We start from the raw sequence: 21,711 nt of genomic DNA, 5'->3' as shown, positions 1-21,711 counted from the left end.
TACATCAGACTGAAGAGGGAAGCCAAGCGGATCGGACTAGTCATCAACACGTCGAAGACGAAGTACATGATAGGAAGAGGTTCAAGAGAAGACAATGTGAGCCACCCACCACGAGTTGGCATCGGTGGTGACGAAATCGAGGTGGTAGAAGAATTTGTGTATTTGGGCTCACTGGTGACTGCCGAAAATGATACCCGCAGAGAAATTCGGAGGCGTATAGTGGCTGGAAATCGTGCATACTTTGGACTCCGCAAGACGCTTCGATCGAATAGAGTTCGCCGCCGTACCAAACTGACCATCTACAAAACGCTCATTAGACCGGTAGTCCTCTACGGACACGAGACCTGGACGATGCTCGTGGAGGACCAACGCGCACTCGGAGTTTTCGAAAGGAAAGTGCTGCGTACCATCTATGGTGGGGTGCAGATGGCGGACGGTACATGGAGGAGGCGAATGAACCACGAGTTGCATCAGCTGTTGGGAGAACCATCCATCGTTCACACCGCGAAAATCGGACGACTGCGGTGGGCCGGGCACGTAGCCAGAATGTCGGACAATAACCCGGTGAAAATGGTTCTCGACAACGATCCGACGGGCACAAGAAGGCGAGGTGCGCAGCGGGCAAGGTGGATCGATCAGGTGGAAGATGACTTGCGGACCCTCCGTAGACTGCGTGGCTGGCGACGTGTTGCCATGAACCGAGCCGAATGGAGAAGACTCTTACATACCGCACAGGCCACTTCGGCCTTAGTCTGAATAAATAATAATAATGTATCCTGGGCCAAAGTGCAGTGGTTCTGAACCTGTGGTATCTTCACTGGTCTTAGGGGACACTTCAATACAAAATTTTTTTCGACTTATCTGCTTTTGTAAACATGCGTAGAGGAGGGTTTTTACTACTTGTTGGCAGGGATGGAATGCTCCTCAGAGCGAATCGGGAGAAGAAAAAAATGCTCACTGCTCTCGACACACGAATCTTTGCTCTTCTCTTTTGTACTTTTGTGTTTCTCTCTTTTTCGGATAGCTCCGAAATATATTCATTTCTCAATGATAACTAAATGCACGCTTAAAATGACTTACATATTTTTGTGTTCCGTTCACACAAAACGGGCCTCTCCTGGAACAACTCATATTATGAGTAACTACGATGTTACTCATTTTGTGTAACTCGATGGCCGATGATTTTCGATTTTCATTTTACACAGCGAGAGAGCAGTCGGAAATCGAACCTAACCTCAATTGTATGTTTTCAAATTAATGTTTAAGTAAGCCAACTTTTCCATACTTATTCGGAGGCTTCTCCAATCGTTTTGATCAACAAAACAAAGTGCGATGATTGTATTCGCACTTTTTTTGTTTCGCCATCAAAACAAAAGGAAAAACCTCCGAAAAAGTAGGATTTCTTGCAGCACATTCTGCACACGTTCGCCATCATAGCGACCCGAAGGGACTTTGACAGTTCGAGGCAAACTCACTTACACATATCATGCACATGTGAGACAGTACACAGCGACTGCTTATGTTTCACACAAAATTTTCACTCATAGTGAGAGTTGGCCAAGGCGTCGCCGGGATGTGTGAAAGCTATTCATGCCATGTGTACTTGACTTTAAGCGTGTGGTTTGACTCAATGAGGTGAGAAAAAAGTTGCTCATTGAGTATCTTTGAGCCTCTTTCCGAAGGACGGAATTGGTGGTGGCGAATAAATTTATGATAATTAGTTGGCTAATCTACGACTCTCTCATCGCCGTACTAATTATGGATCATGGAGTGCTATTCATGTTTTACAACGCGTATTCAACAGAGTGGTATCAGTGTTTGATTTCCATTTGACCCGTGACAAACTTTGACGGAACTTCTATAGAGTTTTTGCTGGCCGCGGTAATCGACGAGGGAATTCTTGAATAACTTTAGATCACATGTTTTATTTTTATATTTTATATTTTGACAATTTCTAATTGTATGTGTGTATTTTGTCATCCAAACTGTACTTTAGTTTTAGTTTAGTATACATCATTGGGACACATGTTGTCTGTTGATGTTAAACAACATAAATAAATAAATAAATAAATAATCTAACGGTAGCTAGTGGGTTATTGTATTTATTGTGTTTGTTTAGGAAACAGTTCGATCACTGCCATAATGCGTGTTTAGGACTGTTCTATTTAATAATTTTACACGTTGAAGACTTAAAAGAGCTTAATAATTTTCAATCAAAGTTGAAGCTGTCGAACGAATCTATCAATCGATCAAAACGGTATATACTGGAGTCGCTTTTCATGCGATTTAATATGAGGCTTACTTTTGAGGATTTCGAGTCTCACGCGTTGCATTTATGCATTTATGCCACTACGATCAAGGGATCGTTTCCTGGCCCTTCCTTTTCATCTTCTTCAATCATCATATAGGATTAATAATAAGGCAATATAATCAACGAACGGATGGACCGATTTGCAAGATTTCCTCACTAATCGGGAATTAGTTCATTTTCAGGGAAAGTTGAGAAATTGTCTAAATACATCGGTTTTATGAGTTATGAAGAAAGCCATCAAGCTCGAACTGAAATCGATCTAGAGTGCGACGCCTCAATCAAATAAATGACTGACAGATCAAAAATAAAACCCGAGCGAAATTGGATAGTATAAGATAATTTTGTTAATTAAATAATTCAAATTGTAATTGCTAACCAGATAAATGTAGAAATGCCTACATCAAGCTGCCTGTTGCTTAGAAGCAGTAAATAAAATGTAAAGATAGAATGGTGTTCATTTCTACCCGTTCATGGATGCTATCACGGTCCCTATTTTCATGCTGGTCTCATAAAGTACGAATGTGTGAGGCTGTTGTGCGGGTAGCGATGGTATGACAGAAGTGTGCTTTCATTTCTCTGTACGTTCAGTTGGAAAGAATAACAAAAATGATGCTCCTCAAAGAGGCACATTGAGACAAACGGTTTCTCTCAAAGAGAGCCGCTCCTCATTTTTCCCACAACGAAGAGCATTTTTTTATGTTTTGATCATATCCGTGATGTTTTAGGCTTTGTCTCATTTGGAGAATTAAACTTAATAGTGACAGTTCGAAAATTATTAATTAACCCAGTCATAAGAATGGCTGGTGCTACCCAGCAATTCCAATAAGACATCGATGCAAAATGATTCGATATCTGTCAAAAGTAATCTTGCTCTGCGAGCAGGGTTATTTGATAATTATTGAAATGTCACTTTTAAGTTTAATTTCAGTTTAATTCTCCAAATGAGACAGAGCCTTAATGCTCATTTTGATGAACTTTTTTGCTCATTGAGCTCATTGTGCGAGTAAATGCCAAGCCTTGTTGGTGGTGTTAGTTTGCGTGGGAGTGCTACCAGATTCGTCAGATCGACGTTTGATTTTTTGTTTAGAAAAATTGTGTTGATTTTGAAAAATAAGAACATAATGGAGGTTGTTGCATAAATAATCCAGAAAAAAACCAGATTAATCGACTTAGCGGTGTTAGTGCCAAAAAATACTAACAAATATTAGTTAGTGTTTTTTAGCGATCCAGCTTATTTTCAATTGCAAACAATTCCCCGTCGAATGGAACCTGTTGCGAGAAATTTGGCCAATGCAGTTCCAAAACGTGTGACTACAAAATTTTGTACATAAACACATATACACACGCATAACAAACATCACCTTGATTCGTCAAGTAGAGTCGATTGGTATATAACGCTATGGGTCTTCGTACTTTGTATCAAAAGTTCGATTTTGGATTGATTGATTATAGAGCCTTTACGTATACTTTGTATTACAAGAAAAACAAAAAGATAAAGTCAAAATTAATTTTGATTTTTTTATACAGTCATTATGCACCTTTGGTCTAAAATATCTATTTGGTGTTCGGTGGCTCATGCGCATGTATTACGCTTTGCTCCGGTCGAGACAAGTGCGATCTTCCATAGTTTGCAAGTAAATAAGTACAGAGTGCTATGCGTCCGTCTTTTTTCGCGTGGCGAGACAGCGAATTAGTGTTGTTTCCCATCCCATAGATCGCATCACTTACCGAAGTGAATCCAGATAAATCATCCTCTTTAACTAAAACGATATCCTATACCAAGACAATCGTGGAGATGAAGAGGTACACTCGGTTTCTAGTAGTAACGAGAGTCAGACTAACAATCCTTCCTTCCTATATGACCCTAAGGACGTGACCGGCTCCATTATTGACTTAAAATATTTGAGCCCCCAAAACGTGTACATTAAGAATGGGTAGCTAATCCCAAGCCCCATTTATTGTGTTCTCTGTACAAGTTCTAGTCAATCACGGAGTAGCAACTACGAATTTTTCGTTCATAATGCTCATTCTAATGAGCATGTTGACCAAATAATCAAAGGGAGTAACTCCCAACCCACCACAGCCAGCAGTACGGCACTGATTTCCATGTGTATGGAAAAAGGCATCTAAATTTGATTTCCTTAAAAGTACAAACTTTTCTTGAAAAAAAAATTGTGTGATGTATAACACCGCTCTTCATGTGTAATTAATTAAAAGGAAACGAGAAACAAAACTGTTGAAACAATCCCACGAGGGAACATTATTTCTAAGAAGAGTTTTCGCTTCTTCAGCAAACTGAAATTCTTTGCAAGTCATTAGAGAATCTACTTCAAATTTCAAGCACTATTCGCAATTTAAATAAACAGAAAACCATTCTTGAACATGTGAGATTCATTTGCGATCACAAAAGCATTGTATCGATTTGAAGCATAATTCGCAATTTTTATAAACAGAAAAGCATCCTCCAACCTTTGAGATTTAATTGAGATTATAGAAGCATAGTTTCGACTACGAAATACTTTGGAGGATGCAACATTCCAAGCATTATTTATTTGTTCGAAACACATCATTTCAAGAGCATGATAGTATGTCTTGACTGCACTCGTTATCCGTTCAAATAGTTGTCCAATGTGATTTAAACACACATTGGTGATAAGAAAATTATTTTGAGCTTTTTAGTGGAATGTCTTCACTTGTCAGACGAGTTTATACAATCCCATTGAATTCCACCACTTAATTGTATCTTGACAGATACGTATTTCGAGCTCAACAGTAAGGCCGTCTTCAGTGTCTCGTACTTGACTCGACTCGAAAGTCGTTCTGAGGAAATTTAATGAGCCCTTATAAGGTTCTAATTTGGAGGATAACTACAGCATATCCAGAGGAAATCCAATTCTATAATTTCATTACAATTATTTTTAATCAAATATAAGCAAGCATGAACAGCATTTTCATGAAATTGTAATGCATAAGTAACAAGAAAAAACCAAACAAAAAATAAAAAACTAAAAACACTTGTATACAAATTGTGCGCCTAATGTATGCACAAGCTTTGAGAATAGAGCATTTCAAGCATTATTCGCAATTTTATTAACCGAAAAGCATTATCAAGCCCTTCAGGTTAATTTTAGATCATAAAAGCATAGTTTCGACTACGAAATACTTTGGAGGATAGAACATTTGAAGCATTAATTTTTTGTTCGGAACACATTATTTCAAGAGACATTTCTTTCAATCGAAGCACACTAAGCTCGTTATTTTGGCTTTCTTCTGGAACTGTGTATGGTAAAACGAAAATTTAACTTTAGCTAAAAATTCGTTCTAATCAAAGCATCATAATATTTCAAATATTTAGTAGCATGTTTGCTATCGCTTTGTAAAACTTGACAATTTTACAATATTTCGACCTTTCAGATTCATACCCTCACTTAATGATTGTTGAAAAGTTTCCAACCTATTGCAAACGACTTTTAGGCCCTCCACCTTTTGTCTCTGTCACCAAGTGTTGGTGCTATCGTGCACCAAATTGTTTAATTGAATTTTCATTTCTTCCAATGCAAACCTTCCGAGTGCAGGTAGACCGTCACATTTTGCATAAAATCAGGTTTTCCTGTGTTGTGCAGAATCAGTGAGTATCAAGCCCAGTGAATGTTCAAACGTTGTAGAGAGCACAGTGAAGAATATTTAAAGCATAAAATATGGTAAATTATTGACAATGATGTTTTAATAAATTGTGAGTCTTTTAATTAATGGGTTGTTTTTACAGAAGCAATCATCCAGCGTGTTGTGCTTGTTTTTGATGGCTACCATTAGCACATCTCGTGCTCTCCCTATTCTGGAATATTTAAATCTAGAGAATAGATCCAGTGATTCTGAACAAACCACAGCAATAGCAGAAGTTCGGCCTGAGGATATCGAGGATCTCCCATTTATTCGTTACGAGACCGTTATGCCAGTATTGAAAGTTGTTCTAACTCCGATAGGTAAGTCAAATTTTTATTGAAAAAATTTTTATTCATGATTTTATAAAAAGAAATTTTTTTATTCGAAGGCCGGTTAATGCAACCGTTGATAGAGCAGTGGCTGGCGGATCGATTTGGGCCCTATATCGACACGATCGGCCGCGCGGTAGAGGGAGTTTCCCGCTACGCAACCGATAACCTATCTTTCCAGTCCGGTGACATTTATTACACCAAGAGTGACCTCATCAATGGGTACGGGTACCACTCGCTGCTGATTAGTCTGCCCTCAGGTAAAACGCTGACCGTGCTGACGCACAAATCCAAACGAAAGCTGGACATAGTGGACGAGCTGCCACACGTATCGGAAGCACTGAACGAGGTACGGAGTATCAATAAATGATAGTTCGGTTTCGACGCGGTCGACGGGGTTCTGGCCGCAGTGCGAGTTGACTGAATATAATGAGCGTCAGATGCTATATCACTGTTAGTGAAAATTTTAACTCATGATAGAACAATTATTTATTTACTATTTATTCTGTGAGATCCTAACGAATGGTTCAAAGATATGTAAGTAACATAATGTTTAATATTACGCAAATATATGTATGTTTGTCATTGTAATGAATAATCATTTATTTATTTGATTTGTGTATATTACAGCCTTTGTAAAATTTAATTGATCGTTTTGAAAGCTTTGTGTAAATTTAAATTTTCAACAATTGGTTTTTTTTTAACAATAGAATGTTTCGATGCTAATTTGTGTACTAGTAAGTTTATATCGTGACGTGATTGGTTACATGTGTAGCGTGCAAATATGGACAGATTAAAATCTATTTAGTTGTGATAGTAATTTCGCGCTCGTGAAAAAAGAGAGTAGAGAATTGAGCAAACATTGTTCCGTTTTGGACCGGGTGCTCTTGAAATCGCGAGTGCATTTAGTTTTGGATTCCGGGAGGCTTGTCCTTAATCAACTTTGCCTTCTGCTATTGCTGAAGCTGTGGTGGCTGTGGCACTACATTGTTTCGATGGTGACTCACCAGGCCATTCCCATTGAGGGATCTATTTTCAGGTTCGATGTTGTCTGGTTTTCCCGGATAACGTGGACTGAGGAGAGATATAAATCAGAAAACAGACATATTTTTTTAAATTAAATTGTACGGTTTTATAGAAAACATGTGTGTTTTTAGTTCTATTTTCACAAAAAAATGGTTCGTACTTCCTGACCTCTTTCCGTGACGGTCCCAAATTTGAAACTTTGGAATGACCCCCCTATCTTACCGAAAGACGTAATTCTACATAAAAAACAAGGGAGTACCTAAAACTATGCAAAGGTCTGAACGGGTACCGCTCATGAAAAAGGTTGAAATCCGCTGTTCCATGGTAAAGTAAAAGTGGGTGTACACGATGGTATTGTTTATGATAGATGAATCTCGAGCAACGAGATTTCCCATTAATCCCTCAGAGTAGGGTTACGGCAAGTAATTTGAACTAAATCGGACATGATTTTGAGGTGCTCAAAATTAATCAAAACTTTTTTTTTCTCACAAGGGGGAAAAATTTTTCTTTTTTTTTGATGCATGAAACTTTGAGAATTAATTTTTTGAAAAAAAAAATCGACTGTTTTGGTACTTCGAAAGAATTTCTTATGGCAAAACGAGATGAACCGGCCTAGGGCCGAAAATCTCTCAAATAAAGATAATTCAATTCAATTTCTTATGGCGAAAACTATTTTTTATCGATTTTAAAAACCGGACGCTACGCAAACATTTCCTAAGCCCTAAAATATGTCTCTATGCAAAATTTGAGCTCCATATCGGACATGATTTAGGAGTGCTTCTCTTAGAACACTTTTGGACTAAGAAACTTTTTCAAAGGATGAAAGTTTTTGTCATCGAATCTTAACACCGGACGATACGCAAACATTTTCGAAGCCAAAAATATCCCCCTATGCAAATTTGAACTAAATCGGACATGATTAAGGGGTGCTCAAAATTAATCAAAACTTTTTTTTTTCTCACAAGAGAGAAATAATTTTTCTGTTTTTTTATGTCAAAGAACTCAAAATGCATAAAACTTTGAGAATTAATTTTTTGAAAAAAAAAATCGACTGTTTTGGTACTTTGAAATAATTTCTTATGGCGAAAACTATTTTTTATCGAATTTAAAAACCGGACGTTACGCAAACATTTCCTACACTACTAAAAATCCACACATATTTATTGGCAAAAATCCATTCTCCACGCGAGCTACTAATAAAATAGATATCCAAATAAACTTTATGTGTGGTCTCGAATTAGTAATTATTTAATTTATGTGTGGTTCTATATCGATTATATTAGGGTGGAGCTATTGCAAAAATTTATAACGGCGATACATATATCTTATATAGATATTTTTGGCAGTGTAAGCCCTAAAATATGCCCCTATGCCAAATTTGAGCTCCATCGGACATAATTTAGGGGTGCTCAAAGTCTTGCTAGCAAAATTTTGAATTTTTTGTAACTTGATCTTTAAGAATCGTTCAAAAATTACGTCCGAGGTTTGAGGAGGAGGAGGAGGGGTTTTTAGAATTTGTGACAGGGGGAGAGCGGGATCTCGTTAGTGTTACGTCCAACAAGAACAACAACAACATTTTAGAAACAATTTGATTAGCTGAAAAATATTTTAATTTGCAGTTAAGGGAGTTAATTCCGACGAAATTTCCTGTAAAAGAAGTGTACAAAGAAGACAAATCATTATATATTTTACAGTTGTACGTACAGGGGGAGGGGGGTCAGTGATTTGTGACAGATTGTGACAGGAGGGGGAGGGGGGTTGAAAATGAGCATGAGCATGAGCATGAGCATGATTGACCGCCCACGGTTGCTACTCCGTTATTGCCAGGTCAGCTGTAATTACACAGAGAACCAACAGATGAAGTTTGGGACTAACATCATCTTCAATGTGTAAGAACTGGTGACCCAAATATTAAGCAATACCAGCGCCGGCCGTGTCCGAATGCAGGTCAATTAAGGAATGGGTAGGAAAATGTTGACATGATCCTCGCTTTGATAGAAGCCGACGAGTCATCTGCACTTCCACGAGAAATCACTGGGATGTTGGATATATGGGGTAGGTATTGTGGCAGGGTTCGTTTTGGTAAACGGTATGCCGTGTATAGCGTGTAGTTTGATCAATTCTAAACATAGTCGAACGAACACTAATTATTTTAATTACCGACCGCACTAAGCAGAACAAAATTGTCGATGACCAGCCGATCTTTCTGCTAACCGCACAAAGCAGAACAACATTTTCGATGACCGACCGATCATTCTGCTTACTGACGCGAACTGAATCTTCACTTTCTAATTAATTTACTCACCTGCACAAAGCAGAACAACATTTCGATGATCGGGCGATCGTTCTGCTAACCGCACAAAGCAGAACAAATTATGTGATGACCGGCCGATCGTTCTGCCTACTAAATAAATCACGACTGTAGTGAGCTCTGAATGCTGTACATTTGTCTTTCATGCAACAAACATTATCTACTTTTATCACTCAGTTCCGACAGAAAATTTGATACTCCTAAATAAGCGTCTCTTAAGCATGTTTTCAAGAACAGCATTGCGATTAATTAAATCTATTCACATATTGATCACACAAGCACATCAAAAGCTTCTGATTCTCGCTAGCAATCTGCATATCTAATAAAAACGCACTCTGATATATTTTCTTACCAACCTAATTGGTACTACCATTTCTACCACTCTTCAATGAATCAGCTATGTTTAAGGCTTAAATGTATTTTCTACTAACAAAATGGAAAGCGAGGAAGATAGTTGACAAAAGAGATATATTTGAAATAGGCATTGAGAAGGAAGATTTGAAGATAGTCAAAATAGAAGGCAAGCAAAGCCAGAATGAATGTATATTGTGAAATGTTCCTTCGTAAATCGGATGTGTCTTGCTCCAATCCACCTTCAATAATCCACTACTATATAATTATGATCCGACTATATTTTTCACGAATTGGGAAATATATCAGTGAATAACACAATGCACAATTATTCAATGAATGTACAATAATTAAAATGACATATTAAAAATAAAATGCAAAACTAGTTGATGAAATTTGAGAGGACGATTTTTTTTCTTTTCCGCCATTACTCGCTCTAATAGCTTCATATTTGTCTTACCTGCAATCGTTATCTAGAATATTCCCGGCAAAAATTATGAATATCATGAAATATTATGAACATGATATAAGAAACAAAATGTATAAACAAATAGAAAGAACATAAAAGAAAATAGTGAAATCATTTTTGAACGTATATTAGGAGTATTCAACAAAATATAATAAATCACCCGTATTCTTGTTTACGCTCGACCGATACGTTCAAACGAATACGATTCATTTTAACGAATTTTCCATTTGATTTTGCTGGTTTTAAAGAAAATTTGAAAAAACTTTCTTTTAAAAAAAAAAACGAACTATGGAAAAAAAAGAAAAAAAAAAAAAAAAAAAAATAAATAAAAAAAAAATAAAAAAAAATAAACCATTAAAAATAATTGTTTCATTTAGACTTGAAGAGTAAAAGCAAGGAGGATACCTTCACTACCGAGACTGAAACACGCATCCGTTAAATTGTAATCGGTGCGTGGTGCAGCTACTTGTCTTCAAAAGATAAGTGAAGACATTATACTGAAAAATAGTAGGGTAAAGTAAAGTGCCCAATAGTGGACCCCCAACCAATAGTGGACCCTCCAGCCATTTTGCATTATTACAGCACAATGACAACATTGTGCTATGAAATTCTATCGGGAGAACCTACCTTACAGTCCTATGATTTGATTACATGCGATGGAAATGCGATGGAAAGTCAAATTAGATGATTTTACAATTCTATAAAAATAAACACGAGAGTGTCCATTATAGGAATATTTTGGGGGGTCCATAATAGGGAAGAAGAACGTCCCGAAACGGGACATGAAAATCAAATGAAGTGTCGACTATAGGGAAGCAATTTCCTATTATGGACCCCCAGGGGGTCTACTATAGGGCGAATTCAGTTAGACATTAAAATGTTAATTGCAACGAATAACGCCGTGTATTTGGGTGTTTTATGTATGTATCGCGAAAAGGGGATGCAGAGCTTGTTGTTAGATATCAAGCACAGTTCTAGATCAACATTTGAAAAGGGCGTAACAGCCAAAATCTATTCCTTATGATTCTTCGCCTACATATAAAGCTTTATATGTAGACAAAGAATCAGAAGGAACAAACCTTGGCTGTTACGCCCTTTTCAAATGTTGGCCTAGAGTTAATATGTTGAAAATTTCTATGCCTTACGACAGGAAGAGCAAAATTTCGCTACTAGGGGGTCCACTATTGGGCATTTTATCCTAATATAACTGTCGATTGAACCATGACAATATGTTTTGGTTCGGTGTCCTAATTAAAAACCTCATAAACAACCTCATAGATTATTTCTAAGCATTAGTCAAATCATAGCATTAATAGACATATTTGTATGACGTCAATTTAAAACATATTGTCGTCATGCATCTAACTATGGTGATGACAAGCCGGAAGAATACATTCACAACGCTATCGAAAAACAAATTATATCCGAGCGTATTCATTTCACGTTTTGTATTTTTTGGTTTTAAGGAGAGGGAGGGGAGTTGAAAATACCGAAAAACAATGGACGTAATTTTTGAACGATTTCTTACACGTTGTGTTTTGAATTCATGCGGTACCGCGTAATAATAACCGCGTAAAAATAAACCTCAGTGTGATAAACATTGCCTAGCAATCTGACAATTTTCTCCGTAAATCTGATCTCACAAGTTTACTAAGTTACAAAAAAATTCAAAGTTTTGTTAGCAAGACTTTGAGCACCTCTAAATCATGTTCTATGGAGCTCAAATTTTGCATAGAGGCATATTTTAAGGCCTAGGAAATGTTTGCATAACGACCGGTTTTTAAATTCGATGAAAAATTGTTTTCGCCATAAGAAATTGAATGGAATTATCTTTATTTACGAGATTTTCGGCCCTAGACCGGTTCATCTCGTTTGGCCATAAGAATTTTTTTCAAAGTTCCTAAACAGTCGATTTTTTTCAAAAAAATAATTCTCAAAGTTTCATGCATTTTGAGTCCATTGGCATCAAAAAACCAAACAAATTATTTCCCCCTGGTGAGAGACAAACAATAAAGTTTTGATTAATTTTGAGCACCTCTACATCATGTCCGATTTAGCTCAAATTTTGCAAAGGGGTAGGTTATTTTTGGCTACGAAAACGTTTGCGTATCGTCCGGTGTAAAAATTCGATGAAATAAAACTTTCATCACCTGAATAAAGTTGCAAGAATGTTCTAAGAGGAAAAATCGATTTTTTTAATAGCATCAGCTCTCGACGTTTCGTGCAATTTAAAATCATTTGGCATCAAAAACAGAAATTCGATTTTCGACTTTTCCTTTGGTCCCCCCTTGGGAAAATTTTCATGGGTTAATATTTCAAAACTTTGATGAATTTTAGGCACCCCTAAATCATGTCCGATTGAGCTCAAATTTGGCATGGGGTCATATTTTGGGGTAATGAAACTTGTGAGCAATGTCGTTTTTTTTCATACATTCCATTGGCACCATAATGCTTATAAAATGAGTTCTTTGTAGCGTTATTTACTATTTTAATGGAATTTACCAACAAAGACCTTCAAGCTTGAGATATGTTAGTCATATCATGAAATAATAAAAGTTTATTTGAGTTGTATACACACTCTAAGCATATTTCAAACACTTGTTCAGGCAAGCTTAAAATTTTTCTCAAATTTTAAAATTAAGTTTTAGTTTCGAATGAAATAGATTTCTTAGCCTAGCGGTAAGATGCGCGGCCATAAAGCAAGACCATGCTGAGGGTGGCTGGGTTTGATTCCCGGTGCCGGTCTGCCAGTCTTGTCTCGACTTCCCATAAATGTATCGTTGTGTTAGTCTCATGCTATACGAATGTAAACATGGTAACTTGGCTTAGAAACCTCGCGGTTAATAACTGTGGAAGTGATAATCAGCGAGGCGGTCATGTCCCAGGGGGATGCCAATAAGAAGAAAAGAAGACTTAAATTATTAAATCAGAACAGAATGAAAGATAGTTGTTTCACGCTTCTATTACTGCCAAGAGCTCATCCTCACTCGCCCGATCTCCAGATTTATACAAGTTTGAAGAAAAAGTGAGATTTTAGAAAAAGTAAGTAAGAAGCGGACAACTGTCATATTTGTTGATTCAGTTTTGGTGCGTCGCAGCATGCGTGAAAAAAAGAAAATGACAGTTATGCGTTGCTTCCGTATCGAGTGGTGTGCCCCCGAAAACGCGAGCACTTTGAAACTTGGATTCTGTCAGGAGTGACCTTAAGTAAATTAGCTCAAATTATCTATAGAAAATTGAGAGGTTGAGAAATGTCCTATCGAGAGGCACCGGAATATAAAAAACGAACACAAAAAACATTTTCGCGATTTCTGATCATAATACCTGGTTTACAGTTCGTCTTTGAGTTATAAAACGGCCTACTTTTCCATACCAACGAAATGGGTGCTTTAATGAACATTATGCAACTCAAATGGGTTGCATAATATTCATTATAACACTTATTTGGATGCTATAATGAAAAACCAACATCAGAACAGCAGTTACATGACTACATTTTGCTGAATTAGCTTGGGTGAGTGTTAAAATAGTGTATTCTCTGCGTCGCGTAATAAATTAAATAGTTTGATGGACATGACATTAAACATTTCCAAAGGCAAGTACATCTATCGCTTCACGGCTAATCAAACTATGAAATGTGGCACGGTAACATGGAATTTTATTGTTTTCTGCAGCAACATAATTTATTGGCAAGAATGATCATGTGGAGTAAATTAGACTGTACAATTTTGGTACAGATTTATCATATTTAAGTCCATTTTTGACATTGCAAAAATTGCATGTGCAACTCGTAAAACTCGATTTTTTTCGGCACTCGTAGTATTTATCCAACCTGGTAAGCCTCGTACAACCCGTGCTAAAAATCATCTTTTTGCAAATTGTTTCACAAACTACTATTTTGAAACTAGTTGCACTAACTACTATTGAGTTGCATAATGGTCATTAAAGCAACCATTTCGTTGGTATGGAAAAGCAGGCTATTTTATCACTCAAAGACGAACTGGTAAACCAGGTTTTTTTTTTTTTTTTTATCGTAAAAATGTTTTTTGTTTTTCATATTCCGTTGCCTCTCGGTAGGACATTTCTCAACGTCTCAATTTTCTATAGATAATTTCACCTAATGGCTTATCATTTGTCGATTAAAAAATAAGTTATCCTAAAATTAGAAATTCAATTTTTATAAGACATCAGCGATGTTAAAATAGGAGGAAGTGTTGCTTTGCCACAGAGTAAATAATATTCAAAAATTATCATTATGGTAAAAAGTGTTCGTGTTATTCCATTCATTCAAAACGATGGGTCGTTCATAATTTACCATTCGCCAGCTACCGTACCATAACGAGCCGTTCCTACGTGCTCAATTTACATGCATGCGAAGAAGTCGTTAGTTCTTTATTGCCTTACCAGACAAACGGCTGACTATTTGTATCCGATGATGGCAGTAATAGCAACAACCGGCCAGACCACCAGACACAACACACACACCGCATGCACTTAGGTGCAAGACGCTAAGTGAATCACCTCCTCAGGTACGTATCACCATAAAACCACTAACTGAATAGAAAGGGCCATCATCAGTAGCTGCTGCTCGGGTGGCTCCTTGCCGGGCTCTGCGAACGTAATAATGCACAACCGGCATCCTCGTTTTGCGTGAAAGGAGGTCAATTTCGTTACTATTGCGACTATGAGCACTGTTGGCTTGGCTCCTCAAGGCACACATTTGTTGGCCACCCAACCCAGCGCCATCAGTTTACCGCTTTTTTGCCAGTTTATATTATTTTCCTACACCCAAAGACCTCTAATTAGATTTTCTCATACGAAGCCGTACGCATGGTACGAAATCAAAACTGCTTTCAAAATAATCATAGCAATTTAACAATTGCTCGATGTTCACCGGTGGTCAGTTGTGAGGCTCCGCTCTGGCGCTGATGGAAGTCCTAAGGCTATTCAAAGTACCTTGACTTGTCGCACACACGCGTTGATGAACTTTTAGTCGAGTCCGCCGTATGGTATATCACTTACGCGGTACTGATTCAAACCCAATGGCCTAACAAAAGATGCTTAACGAATCCATCATTGGAAGGTGAGAAGAAGCAACAAAGAACGCGCACATCAGCTCAACCGACATGAAGAAAAGAAGTATTGAACAAATTACAATTTGAAGGTCGGTCTGTTCAATTGCGCACCTCCAGGCGCGCGCGTTCGAACTATTGGGGCCGCCGAAGAGCGGGTGGGAGGGCATGGAACTGCAGCTGTGCCGCGGTTGACCACGACTAGAGGTTGGCCGGAATGAGCTTTATGATGGATTCTTGAACAACAAACATTGCGGTACACGGGCGCAGACTGCCGACTTGATGGTTGAAAGTGAAGAGATTATTACCTATCGAGTTATGATTTTGGCAGTGCGGGCAAGTGACGTATGTAGTGACCTTCGGCTGAGTCGGATATTGATGATGAGCACGGCCACAGGCGGCTTTTTTTTTCGGGGATTGTGTTTGAACGAAACTCGAATTTCGATGCTGTGGAGATAGATAATTGTGGAAGATTAATCATTGAGCAGTTGATGAAAAATGGAGAACGTTACAGGATTGTGTTCAAAGGTTGATTGTACGGAACCGGTTTGTTGGGATAGAATTCGTTCTCAATTAAGGTGAGGTTTGAGTGCTGCATCGCTAATTATACACATTTCAAAAATCATTGTATTATTAATTTAATGTTATCTCTATTTTTGATTAAGTCGCATTTTAATAATTACCCTGATTTCATCAGGTTTCTGTTGGTTAGTTTACATTTTTTTTAATAATTACTCAAAATGATGCAAACTACTTGCATCGAGCACATTTCCAATTAGATAGAATTTTCGCGCTATTTTTGCGATTTTCACTTCACGAATGTAGGCACGATTGGTATGGAAATTCCTTAAGGTGATCATACAACGAAGCCACAAAACGGCCATCTTGTATACCACGTGCTTTTTTCATCTGTTTTTCAAGAGCACGAGTTGAGAGAACTATAGCTTGCATAGGAATGAAACAATGGTAAATCCATTTGCTTACTTATGCTTAACAAACAGCTTGAATTTCAGCACTCTACGAACATGATTACGTCAATTTTGGGCTTTTGGACATGGGAGTAGAAAAATATGTGGTGAATTTTAAATTCACTACTGGATTGATTGTATAATCACCTTAACAGCGAGAAGTAATCACTGGTAGAAAATCATAACCTCAAATATATGACCCATTCATCGTTAATCAACAGCAAATCTGAAAAATAAAACACTAATTTTCACTGCGATAATGAATCATAAATTCCTGTTAATTCCTTTCAAGGAACCTATCACAAATAATAATTTTCCCCTTTATAGTTCATATTCGCATAAAGCAATTTCCCCGAATACTAAGCTTCTCTTTTAAACATTTGTGTCATGCTTCATTGTTAATATTTAAAATTTGTTTATATAAGTTCTACGTTATACCCAGAGTCTATTATATATAGAGTTACGCAAAGAGTGAAGCCAAATCTACCTATTGAACTGTCAAACCGTCTACCTATCGAGCAAAGTAAACAAATGTTTGTTGGTAAGGCGGAAGTATTGTTATCGCCTGATGATTATTATAGCGAATTAAAAATCATGAATTGAAATGTATTAGATTTGTTCTAGAAACAGCTTCAAAAAACTTTAATACACCCGCCAATTAAGTTGCAACAAGAAACTCACGTGTTTGCACTCTGTAGGTGACTTGGTTATCGAATTAAAAAACTTTAGAAGTGATCACTCCCGTGAAGTCACTTGAAGGGTTGAACAAAAATGAAAGTTTTCAACATAATAACAAGAACATCATTCAGAATAAGTGTAAGAAGATCCTCTTTGCGCAACTCTATTTAATAGACTCTGGTTATACCTATATTGTTTTTTGATATGTAAAATTAGCGTAGTTATACGATTTCTTAAATAGACCTGAGTGCCGAATGAAAATTTATCGGCAGCGGCGTGATAGATCATTTTCAGACAGTGGCGGCGGCGGCGTGGGTCAGCGTGAGCTTATTTCAAGAAAAAGAAATTTTCCCAAATTCTTCCACAAATTCCTCCGTACAATCCACAATGCACCAGGAATTGGCTCGAAAGTATTTCCAGGAATTCCTCCGGAAGTTCCTCCATCAATTCCTCCGGAAGTTCCGTCGAACGCTCCTCCAGGAATTCTTCCAGGAGTTCCTCCAGGAATTCCTACAGGAGTTCCTTCAGCAGTTCCTCCAGGAAATCCTCCGGGAGTTTCATCAAGAATTTCTCCGGGAGTTCCTCCAGGAATTCCTCCGGGAGTTCCTCGAAGAATTCCTCCAAAAATTCCTCCAAAAATTCCTCCGGAAGTGCCTTTAGAAATTCCTACATTCCATTGAAAGTTCCTCCATGAATTCCTCCGGAGGTTCCTCAAAGAATTTCTCCGAAAGTTTCTCCAGAAGTTCTTTCGGAATTTCCTCCAAGAATTCCTCCGGAAATTCCTCCTAAAGTTCCCCCAGGAATTCCCCCGGAAGTACCTCCAGGAATTCCTCCTAAAGTTCCTCCAGGGATTCCCCCGGAAGTTCCTCCACAAATTTCCCCGGAAGTTCCTCCATGAATTCCCCCGGAAGCTCCTCCAGGAATTCCCCCGGAAGTTCCTCCAGGAATTCCCCCAGAAGTTCCTCTAGGAATTTCTGCAGAAGTTCCTCCGGAAAATCCTCCAGGGATTCCTCCGGAAGTTCCTCCACGGATGTTCCTCCAGGAATTCCTCCGGGAGTTCCTCCAGGAATTCCTCCGGCAGTTCCTCCAGGAATTCCTCCGGAAGTTCCTCCAGGAATTCCTCCGGAAGTTCCTCCAGGAATTCCTCCGGAAGTTCCTCCAGGAATTCCTCCGGAAGTTCCTCCAGGAATTCCTCCGGAAGTTCCTCCAGGAATTCCTCCGGAAGTTCCTCCAGGAATTCCTCCGGAAGTTCCTCCAGGAATTCCGCCGGAAGTTCCTCCAGGAATTCCGCCGGAAGTTCTCTAGGAATTCCTCCGGAAGTTCCTCCAGGAATTCCTCCGGAAGTTCCTCCAGGAATTCCTCCTGAAGTTCCTCCAGGAATTCTTCCTGAAGTTCCTCCAGGAATTCTTCCGGAAGTTCCTCCAGGAATTCCTCCGGCATTTCTTCCTTTCTCCAAAAGTATCTCCAGGAATTCTTCCTAATTATTTTCTTAAAAAATACATCAGGAATAACTCTGAAAGTTCTTATATTCCTATATAAGCTTCATGATGTTTGCTCAGGAAATCCCCGAAAAGTCGAGTAACTTCTTAAATAATTACTCATAAACTTCTCCTGAAATTTTCTCTGAGAGTTCTTCCAAGAACTCCTTCAAGAACACTTCATAATTTACTTTCTAAACTCTACACAAATTATCAAGAGAACTCTTCAGATATTTCTTCTGAATTCCTTCCGAAATTCACATGTAATTCAACTAAACCCAACTCCCAGGAATTCTTCCGAGAAATTATCCAGGAGTTCTTGAAGAACTTCCTATGGAAATCAAATTGCAAAATCTAGATCTAGAAAATGGGGCCTTTCTTAGATCCGCGGTTATAAAGCAAGACCATGCTGAAGGCGGCTGGGTTTGATTCCCTGTCCGGTCTAGGAAATTTTCTCTACTACCCTGGGCATAAAATTATCATCGTGTAGCCTCATGATACACGAACGCATGGATGGCAACTTGGCTTAGAAACCTCGCAGTTATCAAATGTGGAAGGGCTTAATGAATACTAAGCTGCGAGGCGGCAATGTCTCAATGGGGGATGTGCCATTAAGAAGAAGAAGATCCAAAAATTTTTACGCGAATTTCTCTGGGAATTCTTCCAGAAATTCCTACCCCAACATTTCTCGAAGGATTCTCTAGGAAAGTTACAAGATTTTTCCGGGAAATTCCTTTAAAAACTCCTCCAAAATATCACAAGGAAAATACTCCGGAAATTCTCCTGCCTGCTATTTCTCCAGAGACTTCTTCGGAAATTCTACAAAAAATCTATCAAAAATACGATGCTGGGTCATTGGGCCGAAGGTCACTAGGCCGAAGGCCATTAGGCCGAATGGTCACTAGGCCGAACGGTCATTAGGCCGAATGAGAACTGGGGAGTGAGAAGTGAGTAGTGCGCAATGAGGAAGAAGTAGAAAGGAAGAATAAAAATTGAGGAAGAAGTAAAAAGTAAGAAGGAAGAAGAAAGAAGGAAGAAGGAAGAAGGAAGAAGGAAGAAGGAAGAAGGAAGAAAGAAGAAGAAAGAAGGAAGAAGAAGAAAAAAGGAAAAAGGAAAAAGGAAGAAGGAAGAAGGAAGAAGGAAGAAGGAAGAAGGAAGAAGGAAGAAGGAAGAAGGAAGAAGGAAGAAGGAAGAAGGAAGAAGGAAGAAGGAAGAAGGATGAAGAAATAAGAAAGAATTAGGCAGGAGGAAGAGGGAAGAAGGAAGAAAGAAGAAAAAAAAGGGAGAAAACAGAAGAAATGAGGAAGAAGGAAGAAAACAGAAGAAGAAAGAAGAAATAAGAAAGAATTAAGCAGGAGGAAGAAGGAAGAAAGAAGAAAAAAGGAAGAAAACAGAAGAAATAAGGAAGAAGGAAGAAAATAGAAGAAAGAAAAAAAAATAAAGAAGAAGGAATAATAAAGAAGGTAGAAAGAAGAAGGAAGAAGGAAGAAGGAAGAAGGAAGAAGGAGGAAGGAAGAAGGAAGAAGAAAGAAGGAAGAAGCAAGAAAGAAGAAGGACGAAGGAAGAAGGAAGAAGGAAGAAGGAAGAAGGAAGAAGGAAGAAGGAAGAAGGAAGAAGGAAGAAGGAAGAAGGAAGAAGGAAGAAGGAAGAAGGAAGAAGGAAGAAGGAAGAAGGAAGAAGGAAGAAGGAAGAAGGAAGAAGGAAGAAGGAAGAAGGAAGAAGGAAGAAGGAAGAAGGAAGAAGGAAGAAGGAAGAAGGAAGAAGGAAGAAGGAAAAAGTAAGAAGGAAGAAGGAAGAAGGAAGAAGGAAGAAGGAAGAAGGAAGAAGGAAGAAGGAAGAAGGAAGAAGGAAGAAGAAAAAAAAGGAAAAAGGAAAAAGAAAGAAGAAGGAAAAAGGAAGAAGGAAGAAGGAAGGAGGAAGAAGAAAGAAAGAGGAATAAAGAAGGAAGGAGAAAGAAGGAAGAAGAAAGAAGGAAGGAGGAAGAAGGAAAAAGGAATAAGGAAGAAAGAAGAATGAAGAAGGAAGAAGCAAGAAGGAAGAATGAAAGAAGGAAGGAAGAAGGAAGAAGAAAGAAGGAAGAAGGAAAAAGGAAGAAGGAAGAAGGAAGAAGGATGGAGGATGAAGGAAGAAGGAACAAGGATGAAGGAAGAAAGAAGGAGAAAGAAGGAAGAAGGAAGAAGAAAGAAGGAAGAAGGATGAAAGAAGAAGATAGAAGGGAGAAGGAAGAAGGAATTAGGAAGAAGGAAGAAGGAAGAAGAAATAAGGAAGAAGAAGAAAAAAGGAAAACGGAAGAAGGCAGAAGGAAGAAAAAATAAGAAAGAATGAAGCAGGAGGAAGTAGGAAGAAAGAAGGAAGAAGTAAGAAAACAGAAGAAAGAAGGAAGAAGGAAGAAAACGGAAGAAAGAAGAAAGAAGGTAGAAGGAAGAGGGAAGAAGAAAGAAGATAGAAGAAAGAAGGAAAAAGGGAAAAAAGAAGAAGGAGGAAAAAGGAAGAAAGAAGGGGGAAGAATGAAGAAGGAAGAAAGAAGAAGGAAGAAAGGAGAAGGAAGAAAGAAGAAGGAATATGCAAGAAGGGAGAAGGAAGAAGGGGTAAGGTGAAGAAAGAACTTCTCATTTTGCACTTCTTGCTTCTTTTTGCTTATTGCCGAAGGCCATTAGGCTGAATGGTCACTAGGACGAACGGTCATCAGGCCGAAGGGCCATTAGGCCGAATGAGAACTGGGGAGTGAGAAGTGAGTAGTGCGCAATGAGGCAGAAGTAGAAAGGAAGAAGAAAAATTGAGGAAGAAGTAAAAAGTAAGAAGGAAGAAGGCCATTAGGCCGAATGGTCACTAGGCCGAACGGTCATTAGGCCGAATGGAAAGAACTGCAAATCCAACTGTTTTTGGATCTTTCTGCATACATTTTTCCATATAAACTTCCACAGCGCCCAAACGTTGACCGATTTGGCTGAAATTTTGTCCAGAGCATCAGGGCATCAAATAGAACCAAATAGGAGGGCGGACCAATAAAAAAATATGAAAAAGTGTTTTTTTGAGCCACCCTTATATACAAATA

General features: G+C 38.3%; 1 protein-coding gene across 2 annotated transcripts; it reads left to right on the top strand.

Annotated features, from left to right (window-relative positions):
• Window positions 1-5,854: 5,854 nt before the first annotated feature.
• LOC134216978 (uncharacterized) lies at window positions 5,855-6,736 on the top strand. 2 transcript variants are annotated; one of them, XM_062695733.1, is made up of 3 exons: window positions 5,855-6,012; window positions 6,078-6,294; window positions 6,363-6,736. In XM_062695733.1, the coding sequence occupies exons 1-3, from the start codon at window positions 6,010-6,012 to the stop codon at window positions 6,671-6,673; spliced, it is 531 nt and encodes a 176-aa protein (XP_062551717.1). In that variant the 5' UTR covers window positions 5,855-6,009; the 3' UTR covers window positions 6,674-6,736. The 2 variants fall into 2 exon arrangements, with proteins under 2 accessions (XP_062551717.1, XP_062551718.1); XM_062695734.1 differs by having other exon boundaries at window positions 5,889-6,012; window positions 6,081-6,294.
• The last annotated feature ends 14,975 nt before the right edge of the window (window positions 6,737-21,711 follow it).

This window comes from Armigeres subalbatus, chromosome 2, assembly GCF_024139115.2.
Source record: "Armigeres subalbatus isolate Guangzhou_Male chromosome 2, GZ_Asu_2, whole genome shotgun sequence".
In the NCBI taxonomy this organism is placed as follows: domain Eukaryota; kingdom Metazoa; phylum Arthropoda; class Insecta; order Diptera; family Culicidae; genus Armigeres; species Armigeres subalbatus.
This window is presented reverse-complemented; position numbering and strand designations above follow the sequence as displayed.

Bases quoted from the DNA above. Each gene is read 5' to 3' on its own strand.
- LOC134216978 (XM_062695733.1), top strand. The intron at 6,295-6,362 runs GTAAGTCAAATT...TTTTATTCGAAG, and splicing joins AGTTGTTCTAACTCCGATAG to GCCGGTTAATGCAACCGTTG.